This window comes from Carassius gibelio, chromosome B22, assembly GCF_023724105.1.
Source record: "Carassius gibelio isolate Cgi1373 ecotype wild population from Czech Republic chromosome B22, carGib1.2-hapl.c, whole genome shotgun sequence".
NCBI classification, from domain to species: Eukaryota; Metazoa; Chordata; class Actinopteri; order Cypriniformes; family Cyprinidae; genus Carassius; species Carassius gibelio.
This window is the reverse complement of record NC_068417.1, coordinates 35,711,858-35,729,653: the sequence shown is the minus strand read 5'-3', so window position 1 is coordinate 35,729,653 and position 17,796 is coordinate 35,711,858. Positions and strand designations below refer to the sequence as shown.

Here is a 17,796-nt window from a genome sequence, read left to right as displayed (position 1 = left end):
AGTGCATTGTGATTTACATTAACAGTTGTAATGGTACAATTCAGAACAATCCAGTGAGGAACAGAACAGTTCAGCACAGAGCAGTCCATTGTTTTGAGTTTAATCATTTAGTTCATTAGCAACAGTTCAGCACAGAACAGTCCATTTAGAACAAAAAAACAGCACTCAACAGAACAGTTCATAACAGGAAAGCACAGGATGATTCAAATTTGTTTTGAGTTTAATCATTTAGTTCATTAGCAACAGTTCAGAAGAGAACAGAACTGTTTAAAGAACAGAACAAGAGACTAGTACACAGCACACAAATTAATCATTCAGCTACACGAACAGTTCAGGACAGAACAGAATAGAATAGTTATGTGCAGAAAGAACAATTTAGTAAAGAATAGTTTAACAGTTATTAACTGTTATTAAGGTTCAACTCATTCAGTCCTGAAAAGAACTGTATACTGAAGAAAAGTGAAGTTTCATGAAAAAAGAAAATCAGTTAAGTATTATGCTATAAGTACTACAGAATTGTATAAAGCAGTTTAGCGCAGAACAGCACAGGAACAGTACAATTAAGTAAAGAACAGGACAGTGAAGTGCACTTCGGCAGAGAACAACCAACTAATGAAACAACAGAACAGAACAGTTCAGAACAAATACGTTTAAATCAGTAGAATTTATTCACTCAGTTCGGAGAAGATCAGTTCACTACAGAACAGTTCAGAAAAGTAAAGAATAGAACAGTTCAGTAAAGAACAGGAAAAAGTATAGAACTGTTTAAACCAGAAGAGTATTGTACTGAATGTTACTGTAAAGAACAGTTCAGTTCAGTAAGAAAATAGAAAAGTTTGGTAAAGAACAGTGTACTGCAAAGAAGTTCAGTGCAGAACAGTGCAATTTACTGAAGAACAGTACCATTCAGGACAATTCGGTAAGGAACAGCAAGGTGCAGTTCAGCACAGGACAAAATAATCCAGAAAAGAACAGTATGGTGCAAAACAGTTCAAACGAGAAAAGCAAAGAACGGTTTAAAATCAGTAGTTTAATCATTCATTTCAGTGTTAATTCCTGAACAGAACAGTTCAGTAAAGAACAGAGTAAGCACAGAACAGTTTGGATCAGTATAGTACTGAACTTAAATATTCAGTTTAGTGCAGATCAGTTAATTTCAGAACAGTTCAGAACAGAACAGTGCAAAACACAAAGACATTTGGTAAATAGGATGGTACAGAACATTATGCAATGAGTTTAGTTACTAACGGTAGATTTCAGTAAACAACAGTTCAGTACGGAACAGTTCAGCAATGAATATAAAAAAGAGCAGTTTAGCGCAGCAAAGCACAGTTCACTAAAGAACAGCACAGGTTAGGGGGGAAAAATCACAGAACTGTACAGTAATTGATTCACATCAATATTTGTATCATAATATAGCCATATCACATCACATGGCCACGAATGATCAGTACATGATAAAAAGTATGTTTCAAAAGAGGGAATGGGAACTACAAATGACCTTTGGTCTGAAAGAAGACTATATACAGGAGGGCGTTGAATTGTTTTACAGAGCTGTCACAGCTGCTGCAGTCAAACCATGGCCACACAACAGACCCTTCTGATTATTGGAATATTTGTTTTGGTAGGATTTGATGGATGTTTCTCTGTTATTCCTGGTAAGTGCTATTCCATAGTTCAAAATTATTATTTTTCTCTCCAAACAAATTGAATCAAACAATGTTTCTTTTCTGGAATCAATTTAAAGAGGAGGAGCAGAACCCAGACTTTTGGTATGTTAAGGGTAAAGAGGCTCTTCATACATCCCTCTCCATGAAGCCCAACCTGCACCGTGCTAAAAATCTCATTCTCTTCCTCGGAGATGGTGAGTTAAATAGAAACTAGAATTTCTTGTTTTTGCATTGTTCTGTTTAATAATCTAGAATGTATTGTAGCATTTTAGCCACAAAGTATCTTTCTAGTCATTTTTGTAGATTTTGAGAATTTGTCAACATTTATTTTCTATCACAATAAATCTTTTTGTCCTTGTCTGAATTTTGGGTTGCAGTTCTGCAATGTAAAGGTCCGTTCACATCAAGAGCTATAACTATAAAGATGAATATGGTGATAACTGATAACTGTACTTAACAAAGTCTGATTTATCAGGCAGTTGACGCTGCATAGTTTGCCTTGTCTTTTTAAGGTTACATGGTACAATTTTACAAATGGCAGTCCTAAAGGACAGAAAAAATAAATAAAAGCTGCACAGTGTCTTTAGATTAGATCATCAGATTGTTTACTGTAAGATCTCTTAATTAGTTTTACATATTTAGTCATAGTTATCAAATGTTATAAAACGTATCAATAGATAAGAAAGTAGTATTTTCCCGAGAGTTAGACTTTGTAAATTGCAACTTGTGAGTTTATATCTTGCGATTCAGACTTTTGTTTCTTGCAATTGGGAGTTCATCATGCAAGTCAATTTTTTTATTCAGGGGAAACATGATTCCATACAGTATGCCTTGTTTACTTGTGTGCCTTAAAGTTGTGCAATGTGTTCTTTTTGACATGTAATAAGGCATGGGAATCAGTACTGTGACCGCAGCCAGAATTATGAAGGGACAGATGGAAGGGAAGACTGGAGAGGAGAGCGTCCTAGCCATGGATACATTCCCTTATCTCGCTCTCTCCAAGGTGAAGAAAACTCACTGGCTAGGTTGATTCATAACTGATTGATAGATCCAAATACTCTTTTATAACACTTTTGTTTGTTTTTGTCCCTGTGTAGACTTACAACGTCGATCAGCAGATGCCTGACAGCGCAGCAACAGCCACTGCATATCTCTGCGGTGTGAAGTCAAACTATGGGACTCTGGGTCTCAGTGCAGCTGCACGCCGCAAAGACTGCAGCTCCGCTAAAGGCAATGAGGTCAAATCAATTCTGCATCAGGCAAAGATGGCAGGTAATGGCAGGGAAGACCAAATACCAGGACAGTTAACCCATTATTGCAGCACTTTTTCATTCAGAGTTAAGCAGATGATCATCTCATAGTTAACCATATGAACACATTTTGCAATTCTTTTGAAATTTATTTTGCACGTAAAGAAGATGATTTCAAAACGGCTGAATTAGGGACTTGGGGATACATATCGAACACACATATATTTAAGGAGGAAAAATAAAACTTGTGATTTTATGTCTTATAATTGTGATTTCATATCTTATAATTTCAACTTCAGTTCCATCATTCGTGACTTTATTTCTTCATATTTCACCACGTGACTTTATATTGTGATACTATTTGTGACTATTTCTCATTTAAACTGCATGCCTCGCAATTTAAACTTTATGTCTCATCATTGCAACTTTATTTCAGACAAACTGAACCTTATATGATATAATTTGATCTTTTTTCACTCAACACTTTTTACACGCAACATTATTTCTTACAATTGAGATTTTATATATTACAACTGCGAAATTATTTCAAATTTTTCCTTATTGGCGCATTGTCACAAACCTATACTATCTCATAATTTAAACTTTATTTCTTATCATTCTTACGATTGTGACCATATCTATATATTTCACAGTGTCACTTTGACGCATTCCCACAAAAAAAAAAATAATCTCATAATTTAAACTTTATTTTTTTATCATTTTTACGATTGTGACTACCGTATTTTCCGGACTATAAGTCGCACTTTTTTTCATAGTTTGGCTGGTCCTGCGACTTATAGTCAGGTGCAACTTATTTATGAAAATTAATTTTACATGAACCAAGAGAAATGAACCAAGAGAAAACATTACCGTCTACAGCCACGAGAGGGCGCTCTATGCTGCTCAGTGCTCCTGTAGCCTACACTGAAGACAGAGAGCGCCCTCTCGCGGCTGTAGATGGTAATGTTTGCTCTTGGTGCTTGGTTCTAAATAAATGCTACTTATAGTCCAGTGCGACTTATATATGTTTTTTTTCCTCGTCATGACGTAGTTTTGGACTGATGCGACTTATACTCAGGTGCGACTTATAGTCCGAAAAATACGGTATACCTATAGTTCACAATGTCCCTTTGACGCATTCCCACACACCTCTATTATCTTCTCATAATTTAAACTTTATTCAACGGCAACTTTATTTCCATATCGTACAATTTGACTTTATACCTCAATTGCGACTTCTTTTGTCTTTTTAATATCTCATAATTTCAACTTTATTTCTTATAACTGTGACTTTACTGTATCTCACAATTTTCACTTTATATTTCAAAATTTGAACTTTGTATATATTTTTTTCTTTAATTCAACTTTATTTCTCCTAGTAACGACTATGAACTAGTGACTCATTCTCAAACAGTTGAACATTGCTACTTTGAACCCTCTGTACCTCTACTGATATATTTTATTGTTTAAAGGATGAGTTGAGGCTGATCTTATCTGTTACAAAGCTACACAGTTGAAGGCAGTATCAGTTACGTAATTTGCTTATATTACCTTGGACTGGTTTTATATTTTGCAGGGAAGTCTGTTGGCATAGTGAGCACGGCACGTGTCCAGCATGCATCACCTGCCGCCAGTTACTCCCACACCCCTGAAAGAGGCTGGTACAGTGATAAAGAGCTGACCTCTGAAGCCATCGCAGGTGGATGCAAGGACATCGCATACCAACTCGTCCACAACACTGATATTAATGTAAGTTCCTAAACCAGTAAACCGAATTGAACTGTAAGTGATCAGTCGCTGACAACAGTCTCGATTGTGAAATCCCTCTGTTATTTTATTGTAGGTAATTTTAGGTGGCGGAAGGCAGTACATGTTTCCCAAGGAAACGGCTGATCCTGAATACCCTACAGTTACAGGGAGCCGAAAGGACAAAACAAACCTAGTTGATGTTTGGTTAAAAGAAAGAAATGTAAGTCAAATCTCTCCAAAAATATTGAAAATGTTTTTTTTTTTAAATCCAAGTCAAAATTTGTGCATATGTTTGCGAATCTCATCCATGCATGTCCATATTCGGTTTGTCACAAGAATCAACCTGTCATGACTGGCAGGACATTTTACACAGTCTCCAATGCGTCCATTCCCATTCCCATTCATTCCAATGGCAGTTTTTGTTGGTTTACATATTGGTTGACTCCATTTGTGCTCTGTGGAAGAAATGAAAGTCTTTAGAACAACATGATGATGAGTAAAATTTGGACAACCTACACCTAACAACAAACAAACACTTTTTTTTCTTCTTTAGAGAGCCAAATATGTGTGGAATAAAAAAGATTTTGATGACGTCAAAGAGGACAATACTGATTACTTGATGGGTAAGGCCTCCTCCTCCATTTGGTGGGAAAACATCCATCTGTTATGTTGATCTACATCCTAAAGTATAACATTTCCGTCACTGGTTCTCAACCTTTTTTACTTCAAAGCTCCCCATTGTCCACAACAACATCCAAATGGCTTTATGTCTTATTAAATGTATTTACTGGAAAAGCAGCATTAAATGTCTGCCCAATCAAATATTTTATATTTATCATAAAATTGGCAATATAATTTTACTGTTTTAATAATTGACATGACTCTTCCACATCTATAAATCACACTTTTAAAATGAGGCTACTTTATATAGGTTTTTAAAGACTCCTGGGAATCCTGTTTCTTTAAAAAAAAAAAAAAGTTGAGAGAGCTGAATTAAAATAGGTTACAGTTGGACCATAAACCAGGATAAAGTTCTCAAAGGCTTGTACAGCTGTTTAATATTTTGATTCATCATTAAATCTGTATTTGATCACAGGGATTTGTTAAACTCACCTAAATACTGTCCAACGTGAAGCAATGTTAGTTACACTCTGACGCAGGCACAGCTTGCAGCAAAGGTTTAGTTTTGACTGACAACATGGAAGAGAGTGACAAGTGGTTTGAATCATCTGTCTTCAGAAACATTTCTGTTTATAAGCACATCTGTGTTTTGTTTATGGGAAACCGCTCTATTTCTGCTGTTCCTTAAGCGCCACCTGCTGTCTGACAGTCAGTATACATCCTCATTCAGCCCATCTGCTGTTTTTCTTCAAACCGATGCAAAAAATCAGACCACCATTTTAATGGGTTGGTTGATGAAAAGATAATGAGCACTCTAAAGATCTAAACAATCTTTATGTTAGGTATCAAGAATTATTTGACAGAGCAGATAAATATTACAAATGGGGATCAAAAAACAAAAAAAACAAAACAATGTTAAAATAGGGGTCCCCTAGAAAGGTTGCAAACCACTGGTCTACTGTATGTCATAAAAACAAGTTATTTTCAATAGTTACTTAAGCACATTTCTTGGTAAACTGCTAATAAAAAAAATATACATATACCCTATTTCAAATGTTAAGTCATGTTAAGTGTTTTTATTGCTGTGCTCAGGGCTTTTTGAGCCAAAGGACACCAGGTACGAGCTGGAACGCAATCCTTCAATGGACCCATCGTTGACTGAGATGGTGGAAAAAGCCATCAAGATTCTTCGCAGAAACCCGAAGGGATTCTACCTCTTTGTGGAAGATAAGTTGATATCATGTCTTGTTTCCATTGCGTAGCCCATAACCTGTGTTGAGCATACTTATATTTGTGTGTTTATTTCCTGTACGTGGGAGAATAGATCACGGCCATCATGCAGGGCAGGCCAAGTACGCTTTGACGGAGGCTGTGGAGTTCGACAGGGCCATTGCGCGGGCGGCTGAGCTGACGAGTGAACTCGACACCTTGTCCGTGGTCACTGCTGACCATTCCCATGTGTTTTCCTTCGGTGGCTACTCTTACAGGGGCAATCCTGTGCTAGGTACCCACATGCAAAATTCATCCATGAGCTGCTGAAAACCAAACTTTCTTGTTTGTCCACACCTTTTGAAATGAAATACTAACAATGGCTTGAAGGGATAGTTCACCAAAAATGACAGTTCTGTCATCTTTTACTCCCCTTTTTGGCATTTCGAACTCGTAGGACTTTCTTTTGTTGTTTGGAATCCAACCAACTTTCACTCTACGGGCAAAAACTGTTAAATACATACTTCAATAACGTATTTGATATATGATATATATATATATATATATTTAAATGGGGTTATGAATGAGTCATTATTTCTGCCTAAGCTCCAAAATATTTACCCAGTAGAAATAATCATAAAAAAATCTCAGTAAGAACAAATCTGATGGTATTATGGGATTAAGAATGACTCATTTACCTTTTTGACTTTAGGCGTTTCTTATTCAAAAGCTGAGGATGGCAAGAGATTTACTAATGCACTTTACGGGAACGGTCCAGGATACCAGATTGTGAGTGAAACTCGTCCTGACATGAATGAAACAATCTCAAGTAAGTTTTATGAGTTTAATTGTTATTCCCCCAGGTGCAGAAGAGCATTTTTAAGAGCATGGCACAAGCTCAGTGTTATGGCAATGCAGAACCCCATCTCGTGGTCATGCGTGTCACTGCAAGACAATCAAAATATTAATGTGCACTGCAAATTTTGAGTATTTTTGTACCGAAACGTTATTTACTGAAATAACAGCCTCGTAGCTCTCACTGAAGGTTTTACAGTGCATTTGAGCATGAATAAGATTGACTGCTGAAGCCTTTTCATATCATATGAGGTCTGGAGAATTAGAAAATAAAAAAATTAATTGTACTTTCATTATGCTTTTTAAATTTTCTGTAAACCTCATACTGTAAAAGTTTTAGTATTAACTTTTTTTCTTTTATGGTGAATTAATAAATAACTGTATAATGTAATGTATTACTATGTGACTCTTTCAGGCAGTGATGAATATCTTCAGCAGGCTGCTGTGCCTCTAGATTCAGAAACTCATGGCTCTGAGGATGTTGCTATTTTTGCCAAAGGCCCGATGGCGCACCTCTTCCACGGCGTCCAGGAGCAGAGCTACATTCCTCATGCTATGGCTTACGCTGCTTGTCTTGAGCCCTACACCGACTGCTATGTAGAACATACACAAAACTATGGCGTCTGCACTAAGTTCAGCCTCGTGGTTCTGATGCTGAGCTTGCTCTCCTCACTAGCCACACTAATGCAATGTGACTAAAGCTTTTTATGTATATTTAAATCACAATACATTTGCAGGTTTTTCACATTCAACTGCAACATTTAGACAACTGAGGGGCAAGTTGCATAAGTTCTGCACTGGATCTGTGTTTGCTATGAATGTTGGTTGAGATATGATCTAGATCCTCTGTGAGGAGATGGATAAGTGTTGGACAAATGTTGATTAATGTATCCCAATAAAATCTGCCAAATCCTAGAAATGTATTCATGACAGAATCCAAAGAATCCACAAAAAAGCATTGCTTTAATGGACAAATGGCCTTCTGGCATTGAAATTCCTGTTATAGGCTTATCTTGAACTACATACTTACATTAGGCACATTTATGTAACATGCATGGATTTATGTAACATTCATCCAGACATCAAGTTCTGCTGGATTTCTAATGAAAGCCAATTGGAATTCTTGACACCTGAGAAGATCCGGTTTTTGCCTCACTAGATAGAAACAGATGATTGCAATATTGAGCAATAAGTCTTAGGGATACATTTACACAACAACAAAAGCATTTGCGCTAGTTGAGCTTCGCTTACAGACAGCAAAACATAAAAATGATGCCCATTCATTCTGGGAAAAGTGACTGCAAAAGCTGTATTATTCATGCCAGGCCAGTAGGTGGCAGTCACTTAAAATAATAATAATAACTGACCCTTCAAATATTAGATATTAACTATTAAGTTAACTGACAAAAGTTGTTATCAGGCAATGACACACCTAGTTAGTAAAGCTAGTTAATGTTTTTACTATTCGTAAACCTATCTTTTATGAATAGCAAAAAAAAGTGCAATGAGGAAAAACAAGTAAATAAACAACAATAATGAATTCTATTTGCAATTTGGAAAGTTCCTAAATTCAATTACACGTCTAACAATATTCTTCTTGGTTTCATGAATAGCTCAAGGTGGCCTCCTGCAATATTTGGTGTACCATCCCTGTAATTATGACTTCTCAGCTTAATTTAAAAATTATGTTCTTTTGCAGCACAAATGCAAATATTTACCGTTGTTCGTGAATTTTTGCAGCCGAAATCCAGTCTGGAGCTTCCTCATGGAGATACTGCAAATTCATTCTTTGCCACGAGGTGCCTCTTTTGAAGATAAAAATAGCGGTTTTCCTGATAACGCTGTACACAAAGCATCACTGCGCTCACAAACGCTGCTTTTGTCTGGTATTACACAGGCAAGATGAAATGGAAAATGAGACCAGTCACAGCAGATTGCATCATGCAAAGGAAGCAATTGGAAAAATGTATCCTTGAGCAAATCTTTTGGGAGTCGTTGAGCAAATAAGGTAAAAATAAATGCATATTATAAGACAATGAAAGTGTTTTTTGACCTTGCATGCATGTCAACCTGTTCTTGAAGACTCCCAAAACCAAAATATGAACCTTTCATAATAATAGGGGCACTTTAAAATAAATATGGTGGTTAACTCCATTATTTTGGAGGCGAGGGCTACAGATCACAATGCAAGAGGGAGAAGCCTCATGTTTCGGCTGTCAGGGAATTTTATTACTATATATATTTTTTTTTTGTAGCTTTAACACCATCAAACAGATGAAAGCTCCCAAGCTACGTCTGCAGACTGCAAGACGGGGGCATAACTTGAAGTTGGAGGCGTAACTTGAAGTTGTCCAAATCACACAGAACCAGGCGAGATCTCAAAACGATATGTTCTTGGCAATATGGCGGCTTTAATTAGGGCACAGAGTAGAATATTGATTACGTTTTAAGGGAGGCAGGGGTTTTAGGCAGGATTTGATGCATTATGTGTGTGTAGATATTAATGTTAGGGGACAATGTGAGAGTGTACGTTTTAGTAGGAACACGTATTATCTGATCCACACTCCGGAACAGAAGAGGGCGGTAATGCACCAATAAACTGGATGCCAACCGCTGTTAAACTGGAAAGAAGATGAATATGACAGCTTGCTGTGAGCAGGGGGCAAGGAACTCGACCGGAAGTTGAAGTCGGGTGGGGGCTGCCATCTTTTAGCAGAACTTAACTGGCGTTAGCATTCCCATTGACTCCCATTCATTTTGGCGTCATTTTAACAGCGAATAACTTTACATCTGAGGCGTTTAAAGACTCTGTTTGTCCATTATTTATTTCTAAAGATACACGACAATGTATAAAGGGCTCCATTACCTTCTATGTAACATTATGGCCCCGTAGAAACAGTTTTTGTAAAAAAAATAGGCTAATGATTGCATCATAACACTCTGCATTACCGTACAGACAGGAGGAGAAGCTCGCAGGCAATTAACTTAATATGGCGTACTGGCGTTACATTTTAAAATACTATACAAAATAATTAATCAGAATACTTACTCCTGCTCACTCACGCCCCGCTCAAGCTCGCCGTCTCTGCAAGATTAACGATGGCAGTTTGCACGCACAGCTACTAGAAGATTTACATCTGTCAGACAGGTTGCTGGATGTTTTTTCCCTCACGGTAAAGTAACAGCTTCCACATGCTCTCAACGCAAAAGCCTACTGGCGCTCGTGATTCTTTAGCTCCGCCCACACGTCACGCCTCCAGTCGGTCGTGTTTTTCCGGGAAAAATTGGTACAGACTATCTTTCTCTTATGAATATAATAAAACTAAAGACTTTTTGGAGTTATGAAGGATGCAGTACTACTCTATAGGTACTCAAGATTAACAGGAGATTGAGTGAAAACGAGCATTTCACCCCCCTTTAATGTAATTTTAAACAACTATTACACCTCTTTTCTTATTCTTGATTTCTGGGCATTTGCTGCAGATCTTTTGTGGTGGAGCAGGACCTGCAAGGAAAGGTGAAAAACAGGGAAAACCTGAAACAATAGAATAATGTAATGGCTTTTTGTTTTGTGTATGTGTATTTTTGTAGGACATGAAAATGTCTGTAGACTGGTGTGTGCACTGAGGATGGAGAAGACCACAGCATCATCCTGGAAATGATCGAGAGTCACAGATGAGACGCTCCCTCACTCCAGCTCTTACTGTCTCATCAGGACCAGATGCTGCTGTGGTGTCTTCATACCAGGGTCTTCCTCGTCCTGTTGCTCAACGACATCCCCATTGACTACGTTTACATGCAGCCAATAACCCGTTCAAAACCGGGATATTAGCAATAACCCGGTCGCGCACGGCCATGTAAACACCGGCAAAAACCCGGATATGCTCAAAAACCGGGATATTATACCTGGGTTACCCCTTTTCTAACCCGAATATTTGGTCTTGTAAACGCGTTTTGGCATATCCCCATCAAAATGTGTGTTCTGCGCATGTTCTATTCGCAAAGAATCTTGGTCTTTTGAGTCTTTGGATACAGGAAGAAGAATCGGAAATGACGCATATTGCGTATTACGTCCAGACGCTAACCGTGCGTCGCCGTTTACATCGGGATATTGGCGACTGATTACACATTCCATGTATACAGGAGTAACTCTCTTTGCTCACGCATGTAAACGGGTTATCCCGAATGTTTCAGAAACCCAAATAGTGACCTTAACCCGACCATAACCCGAATTTTAACAGCTTGTAAACGTAGTCACTGAGAAGAGTGAGATTGTGAAGTGCAGCGGCAGAACTGTATCAGCTGTGTTCAGATGGCAGGAGGATGTGTGGGTTCACAATCTGTAAATACATGTTTGTTAGAACAATACGTTTAAATGAAGCTTTGTATCATGTGTTGTTGACTTGTACATGTATGCATTTACTGTGATGCTAACTTTTATACATTATTTTAATCATTTAGACATGTTTTTTTTTGCTGTCAGTATATAAAATATAAATATTTTATCCATTCATGTATTAATTGTGTTGTATCGTGGATACCAGGGAAAACTCAGAGAACACGGGTCCTGTAATATCTTGAATTACTCCCTGCACCCATCTTGGTCCATATCCAAAATTCCTAGTGTACACCGTATCTCCCACTTCAAAATAACGAGATTTCGCATGTTGGTCATGTTGCTCTTTTTGAACTTGTTGTTTCAATTCAATTTTGCAAGTGAAGTCAGGGTGTATTTTGTCTAGGGTGCATCGTAATTTCCTCCCCATCATCATTTCGGCAGGTGACAATCCTGTGGTAGAATGAGGTGTAATATGATAACTGAACAAGGCTCTATGCAGCCTGGTCTCCATAGTGTTCCCAGAACATTTTCTCATGAGGTCCTTAAAAGTTTGAACTGCCCGCTCAGCAAGACCATTGGATGATGGATGATACGGGGCAGAAGTAACGTGTTATTCCATTCCTAGACATAAATTCTTTACTCGCTTCACTTACAAAACACAGAGCATTATCAGACACCATCATTTCAGGAATGCCATGGGTACTGAAACTCTTTCTGAGGCACTGAAGTTGTTGCTGAATTGACTGGATATGCCTCAATCCACTTAGAATGGGCATCAATTAAAATTAAAAACATCTTTCCAAGGAATGGACCAGCATAGTCCATATGCACTCTTCTCCATGGCTGTCGTGGCCATTCCCACGGATGAATTGCACTCACAGGAGCTTTCCTCTGTTCTTGACACACAGTACAATTTCTTACTCGGGCCTCAATATCAGCATCTTAATTTGGCCACCACAAGTAACTACGGGCCAGCCCTTTCATCCTTGACATACCTGGGTGAGATTGATGTAGCTGTTCCAGCAACCCTGCACGTCCTTGCTCTGGAATGATGATTCGGGCTCCCCACAGCACACACCCATCTTGAACACTGAGCTCTTGTTGTCTCTGTTTATAAGGTGCAAACTCGTTTATATTACTGTGATCAGGCCAACCTTTAAGTACATACTCACGCACTCTAGAGAGGACAGGATCGCGAGTTGTCCAGTGCTTGATCTGCTCTGATGTCGTCAAAGGACTAATAACGCTGTCCAACATCAAGACATAATCCTCCTTCGCTTCTTTTTCCGGAATCTCAGGAACAGGCAGCCGACTGAGGGCATCAGCATTTCCATTGTCCTTGCCCGCTCTGTAAGAAATGACATACTCGTATGCCCCCAACATTACTGCCCATCTCATAATTCTTTGAGAGACCATCTGTGGCACCGCTTTCAGTTCACTCAATAAACTTAGTAGAGGTTTATGATCTGTACAGATCACAAATTTGCGGCCATATAGGTATTTATGGAATTTCTTGACCCCAAACACCACAGCTAAACCCTCCTTCTCCAGCTGCGAGTAATTTTTTTCGGCTACTGTAAGTGTTCGTGACACAAACCCAATGGGTCTCTCTGTTCCATCTGCCATACGATGTGCTAACACGGCTCCCACACCGTACGCTGAGGCATCACAAGAAAGTACTAATTCTTTTCTCTCATCATAGTGGATTAACACCCGATTGGACTGCAGTAATTCTTTGGATTTTTCTTGTTCCTCTTTCCAACACCATGGGACTTCCTTCTTTAAGAGCCGGTACAATGGAGCAAGCAGTGTCGAGAGGTTTGGCAGAAACCTGTTATAGAAATTCAACAGTCCCAAATATGCTTTCAGCTCAGTTACGGACGTTGGTCTTGGTGCATTTTGAACTGCTTGGACTTTTTCGGGAACTGGATGAATACCAGTGGCATCCAAGAAAATTACTTCCTTTTCCATGAACTTACATTTGCCCCTTTTTAACCTCAAACCAGCCTCCTCCAACCGCTGCAACACTTGGTCCAGGGTCCTTAAATGCTCTTGATCATCTCGTCCTGTTAGCAAGATATCGTCCAGATATACAGTGACCTTTGGAATATCTTTCAGGACCCCTTCCATGGTCCTCTGGAAAATTGCTGGACTGGAACTAACTCCAAAAGGTAATCTGGTGTACGTGAACAATCCTTTATGTGTATTCACGGTCACATATGCCTGTGAAGTCTTATCTAACAGAATCTGTTGATATGCATGACTCATATCTAACTTGCTAAATTTTTCCCCTCCAGCTAAGACAGCAAACATGTCCTCCATTCGAGGAATGGGATATTGCTCCAGTGACGACTCTCGATTAATGGTTACTCTGTAATCTCCACAAAGTCGTACTGACCCATCTGGTTTTAAAACAGGCACAACAGGTGCTGCCCACTCTGAAAATTTCACAGGCTCTATAATATGACCTTTAATCAGACGCTCAAGTTCGGCTTCAACTTTCTCTCTCATAGCAAAAGGCAGTGACCTTGATTTAAAAAAATTAGGCTTTGCATCACTTGGTACATGAATCTTAACAGAGGCTCCCTTTAGTGTTCCAAGTTCCTCTTTGAAAACTGTTTCATGTTCCCTTAGGATATCTTGCAACAACTCTGAGCTGTCTTTAAGTTTACTCACTTTTTCCCAGCTGAGTTCTAGCTCTGTGAGCCATGATCGTCCCAACAAATTAGGCCCAGATCCTGCCACAACCACTGCTGTGAGTTCTCTGGTAAGCCCTTTGTGTTTGACTTTAACTTTAGTGGTACCTAAAATGGGCACTGACTGTCCGGTGTAGGTTTTTAAACTGAGAGTGCTTTTTTTGAGTTCAGACAAGTTCTTCTTAGCTTCCATTTTTCCATACTCCCTCTGTGATACAACAGTCACACTACATCCAGTGTCAATCTCAAACTTCACAGGGTATTCATTTACAAGCAATATCTGTGTAATGGGGGGTACATGGGGCTGTGGTGCCTCTAGACTATACATGGTGAAAACATCTTCAGCCCGATCTTCCTCTTCTTCTTGAAGATAATTTGCCTTCTTTGATTGATTTCCTCTCCCCCATTTCCAAAACTTCCTGTCTTTATCCACACCCGTTTCTTGTGCTTTCATTCTACATACTCTTTTCACATGTCCCATTTTACCACAATTATAACACTTTTCGTTGGCAAATCTACAGTCTTTGGGCCCATGGTTACTTCCACATCGATAGCACAATCCTGTAACACTCGACTTGTTTTTTTCTCCTGTGTCCATCTTGAAAACAGTGGTACCCAATCGATTTCCTTTATCTTTATGCAAATCAACCATATCCTTATTAGCAGCTTCAATCGCCTGAACTTTCCTTAACGCTGTCTCAAATGTCAGTTCCTCCTCAGCCAATAATCTCCGTTGTATGCTGTCATCATTAACACCACATACTAATCTGTCTCTCAGCATAACTGTAAGTGTATCTCCAAAATTGCAATCTTGAGCTAATTTCCTCAGTTCGGCCACATATTCGACTATGCTTTCATCAAAGTGTCTGTTACGTGAATTAAACTTCCACCTTTGAACTATTTAACTGGGCTTTGGATTAAAGTGATTTTTCAGCAAACTCACCAGATTCTCATAACCTTTTGATCCTGGTCTCTCAGGACTCAATAAATTCCTCATTAAAATATACGTCTGAGCTCCCACACAGCTCAACAAAATGGCTCTTTTTTTTCTCTGGTTCTTCAACATCATTTGCCACGAAAAAATGGTTCAATATTTCACAATACTCCTCCCATGATTGTGATTTATTATCAAATGGCGTCACGGATCCCAGCATGTTAGCCATCGTTCTACTCAATCAGTCTTTCAGGTGGTAGCTATTAACTTTCATCAGCTCACCCACGTCCTGCTTTTTATTTACCCTCAGGAAACAGCCGCTCCACAGTGACTTTCATCCTCGTCGCTATATGTTGTATCGTGGATACCAGGGAAAACTCAGAGAACACGGAAACTTCTGAATGATCTCTCTTTATTGAGACTCGTCTCTATTGAGAATGAGAAGTTGTCGTCATAGCACAAAGCCCCTCCCTCGATATCACGGTCTCCGCCATGTTGGAATCCTAATCAGAATGAGCTTTATTGACAGATATGTTTACACATACGAGGAATTTGTTTTCGTGACAGAAGCTCCGCAGTACAACAGAATGAAAGCGACAACGAATGATACCGGTGGCGAAACAGGATTGTTTAAATGTGTTGTTAAGAGGAGGTTCTCGCAATTCTGCACTGTTTTACCATGCCTGGAAGTTACTGCTGCGTTAAAAACTGCTGCAGTACCTCACACGATACATATGGAAAACATAGGAACAATGAAATACCGTTTTTTTAGGTTACACCAAGCGCAAAACAGCGGTATTTGGAGAAGCTTTCAAGCGGCACAGAGACCTGGACCATTTACCTCCATGCACACATGGACATTGGGAATTATATTGTTTTTGGTTTAAGTTACTACACAATGCAGGAGTTTAAAAGCCACAAGTGTTTGGAAAGTTACGAGGCTTTCTGCTGTGGCTGGGTCCATTTACAGCAGGTGATGAAAACAGTGTTTGTACTGGCCAAAGTAAGTTTATTCACATGCGTTTTAGCGTATTGTAATTACATTGCATTTAGAATTAGCTGCGACTGAACACTAGATTGTAACGAAATGTTCAATGTATACGAACGTTTCCAACATGTTTTGATGTATCCTAAAGCTGTGTATGTTTAGTTATAATTTGATTTTAACCCAATGACACATACTGTGCCAGGTTTTTTTTGTTGGGGGCTGCAAAGTGGACAAACCAGTTCTGGGTTAGCTAGGGTAGTTAAATGTGTGATCGCGAGATGTAAATATCCGGGTTAGATTAAGCCATTAACAGCGTGAATGCAAGGTGACTTACATCGTAAACAATATAGTTCCCAATGTCCATATGTGTGCACTGAGGTATATGGTTCAGGTCTCTGTGCCGCTGCAGGGAGCTGCCTGAGAGCTTCTCCAAACACCGCTGTTTTGCGCTTGATGTGAGCTTGTTCCTGTAAGGTCCACTTTCTTTCGCCTTATGTTTTTGCATTGCTTTACTTTCTTCCTTTTCTTTCTCGTATTCGTAGATCCGTCTCGATCTGTTCCGCCGACAAAATAAATGCGCAAAAATGAAAGCGCTCTGAAATGTTTAGTCGCGCCTCTGTGAAGTTCTGAATGCATTGCCCCTGGCAACAGATAGCGTATCCTTCCATCAGGGCCGACCGGCTCAGACCCCTCCCAAATCAACCCAAATCGGCACGTGACTTCTCATTCTCAATAGCCAGCAAGCACAGCCCAAGCACACCACACACTGAGTGTTCTTCTCTGCGTTTAACAGTGCTACAGCCACACACCCAGTGCGCCACCGCCTCCTACTGGACAAACATAATATCACCCTTAACATACAACAAATTGCTTGACTGAAAATTGATGTATTCACATCGACTGCATTTATTTAACTAGTGTATATTTATGTATAGCTATGTCACAAAAGAAAATACATTTGGCTTCTTTTACTAAAATGTCATTAAAAATATATATATAATTATTGGTTGGCATTTATAGTTATTATTGCATGTAAGTGTTGGGGTGGGCAAAAGATGCAATTCATTATGGGGTAATGTTAATTTTCGAGTAATAATACTTACATTTTTAGAGTATCAAATCAACAGTCTTCTCCAAAGGTGAGATCTTCGAGCAGCTGATCAACGTACCCTTTGTGCAGATATTGCAGAGTCGCTGTGAGGAGTTTGTGCACCTGATCCTCTTTTTTATTATTATTTCCAAATTATTACATAAAAGATCATGGTAAGAGGTTGTATCTAACGATAAACAATCATAATGCCATAAAACAGTAAATAAAATTTAAAAAAAAGCTTGTGTTCATCATAGTATGAGATAATATACAAGAAAAACATTTTTCACGTAAGTAATTAAAAAAATATTCAAGAGATTCGTATTCTTCAACAAGACCACAACATGGGCAATGTTCTTCATTATCAAGATACTTACAAATACATTCATTAAACC

The 17,796-nt window shown here is 38.8% G+C and overlaps 1 protein-coding gene across 2 annotated transcripts; it reads left to right on the top strand.

Moving 5' to 3' along the window:
• The first annotated feature begins 1,540 nt into the window (after window positions 1-1,540).
• On the top strand, window positions 1,541-9,277 carry LOC127987044 (intestinal-type alkaline phosphatase-like). Of its 2 annotated transcripts, none has more exons than XM_052589321.1 (11): window positions 1,541-1,658; window positions 1,748-1,864; window positions 2,558-2,673; window positions 2,768-2,942; window positions 4,497-4,669; window positions 4,764-4,889; window positions 5,223-5,292; window positions 6,383-6,517; window positions 6,603-6,794; window positions 7,212-7,328; window positions 7,770-9,277. In XM_052589321.1, the coding sequence occupies exons 1-11, from the start codon at window positions 1,580-1,582 to the stop codon at window positions 8,051-8,053; spliced, it is 1,584 nt and encodes a 527-aa protein (XP_052445281.1). In that variant the 5' UTR covers window positions 1,541-1,579; the 3' UTR covers window positions 8,054-9,277. The 2 variants fall into 2 exon arrangements, with proteins under 2 accessions (XP_052445281.1, XP_052445282.1); XM_052589322.1 differs by having other exon boundaries at window positions 7,212-7,288; window positions 7,770-7,960.
• Window positions 9,278-17,796: the final 8,519 nt, after the last annotated feature.

Coding starts and splice junctions, on each gene's coding strand:
- LOC127987044 (XM_052589321.1), top strand. CDS start 1,580: ATGGCCACACAACAGACCCTTCTGATTATTGGAATATTTGTTTTGGTA. Junction 1,659..1,747: donor ATGTTTCTCTGTTATTCCTG/GTAAGTGCTATT, acceptor ATCAATTTAAAG/AGGAGGAGCAGAACCCAGAC. Junction 4,670..4,763: donor TCCACAACACTGATATTAAT/GTAAGTTCCTAA, acceptor ATTTTATTGTAG/GTAATTTTAGGTGGCGGAAG.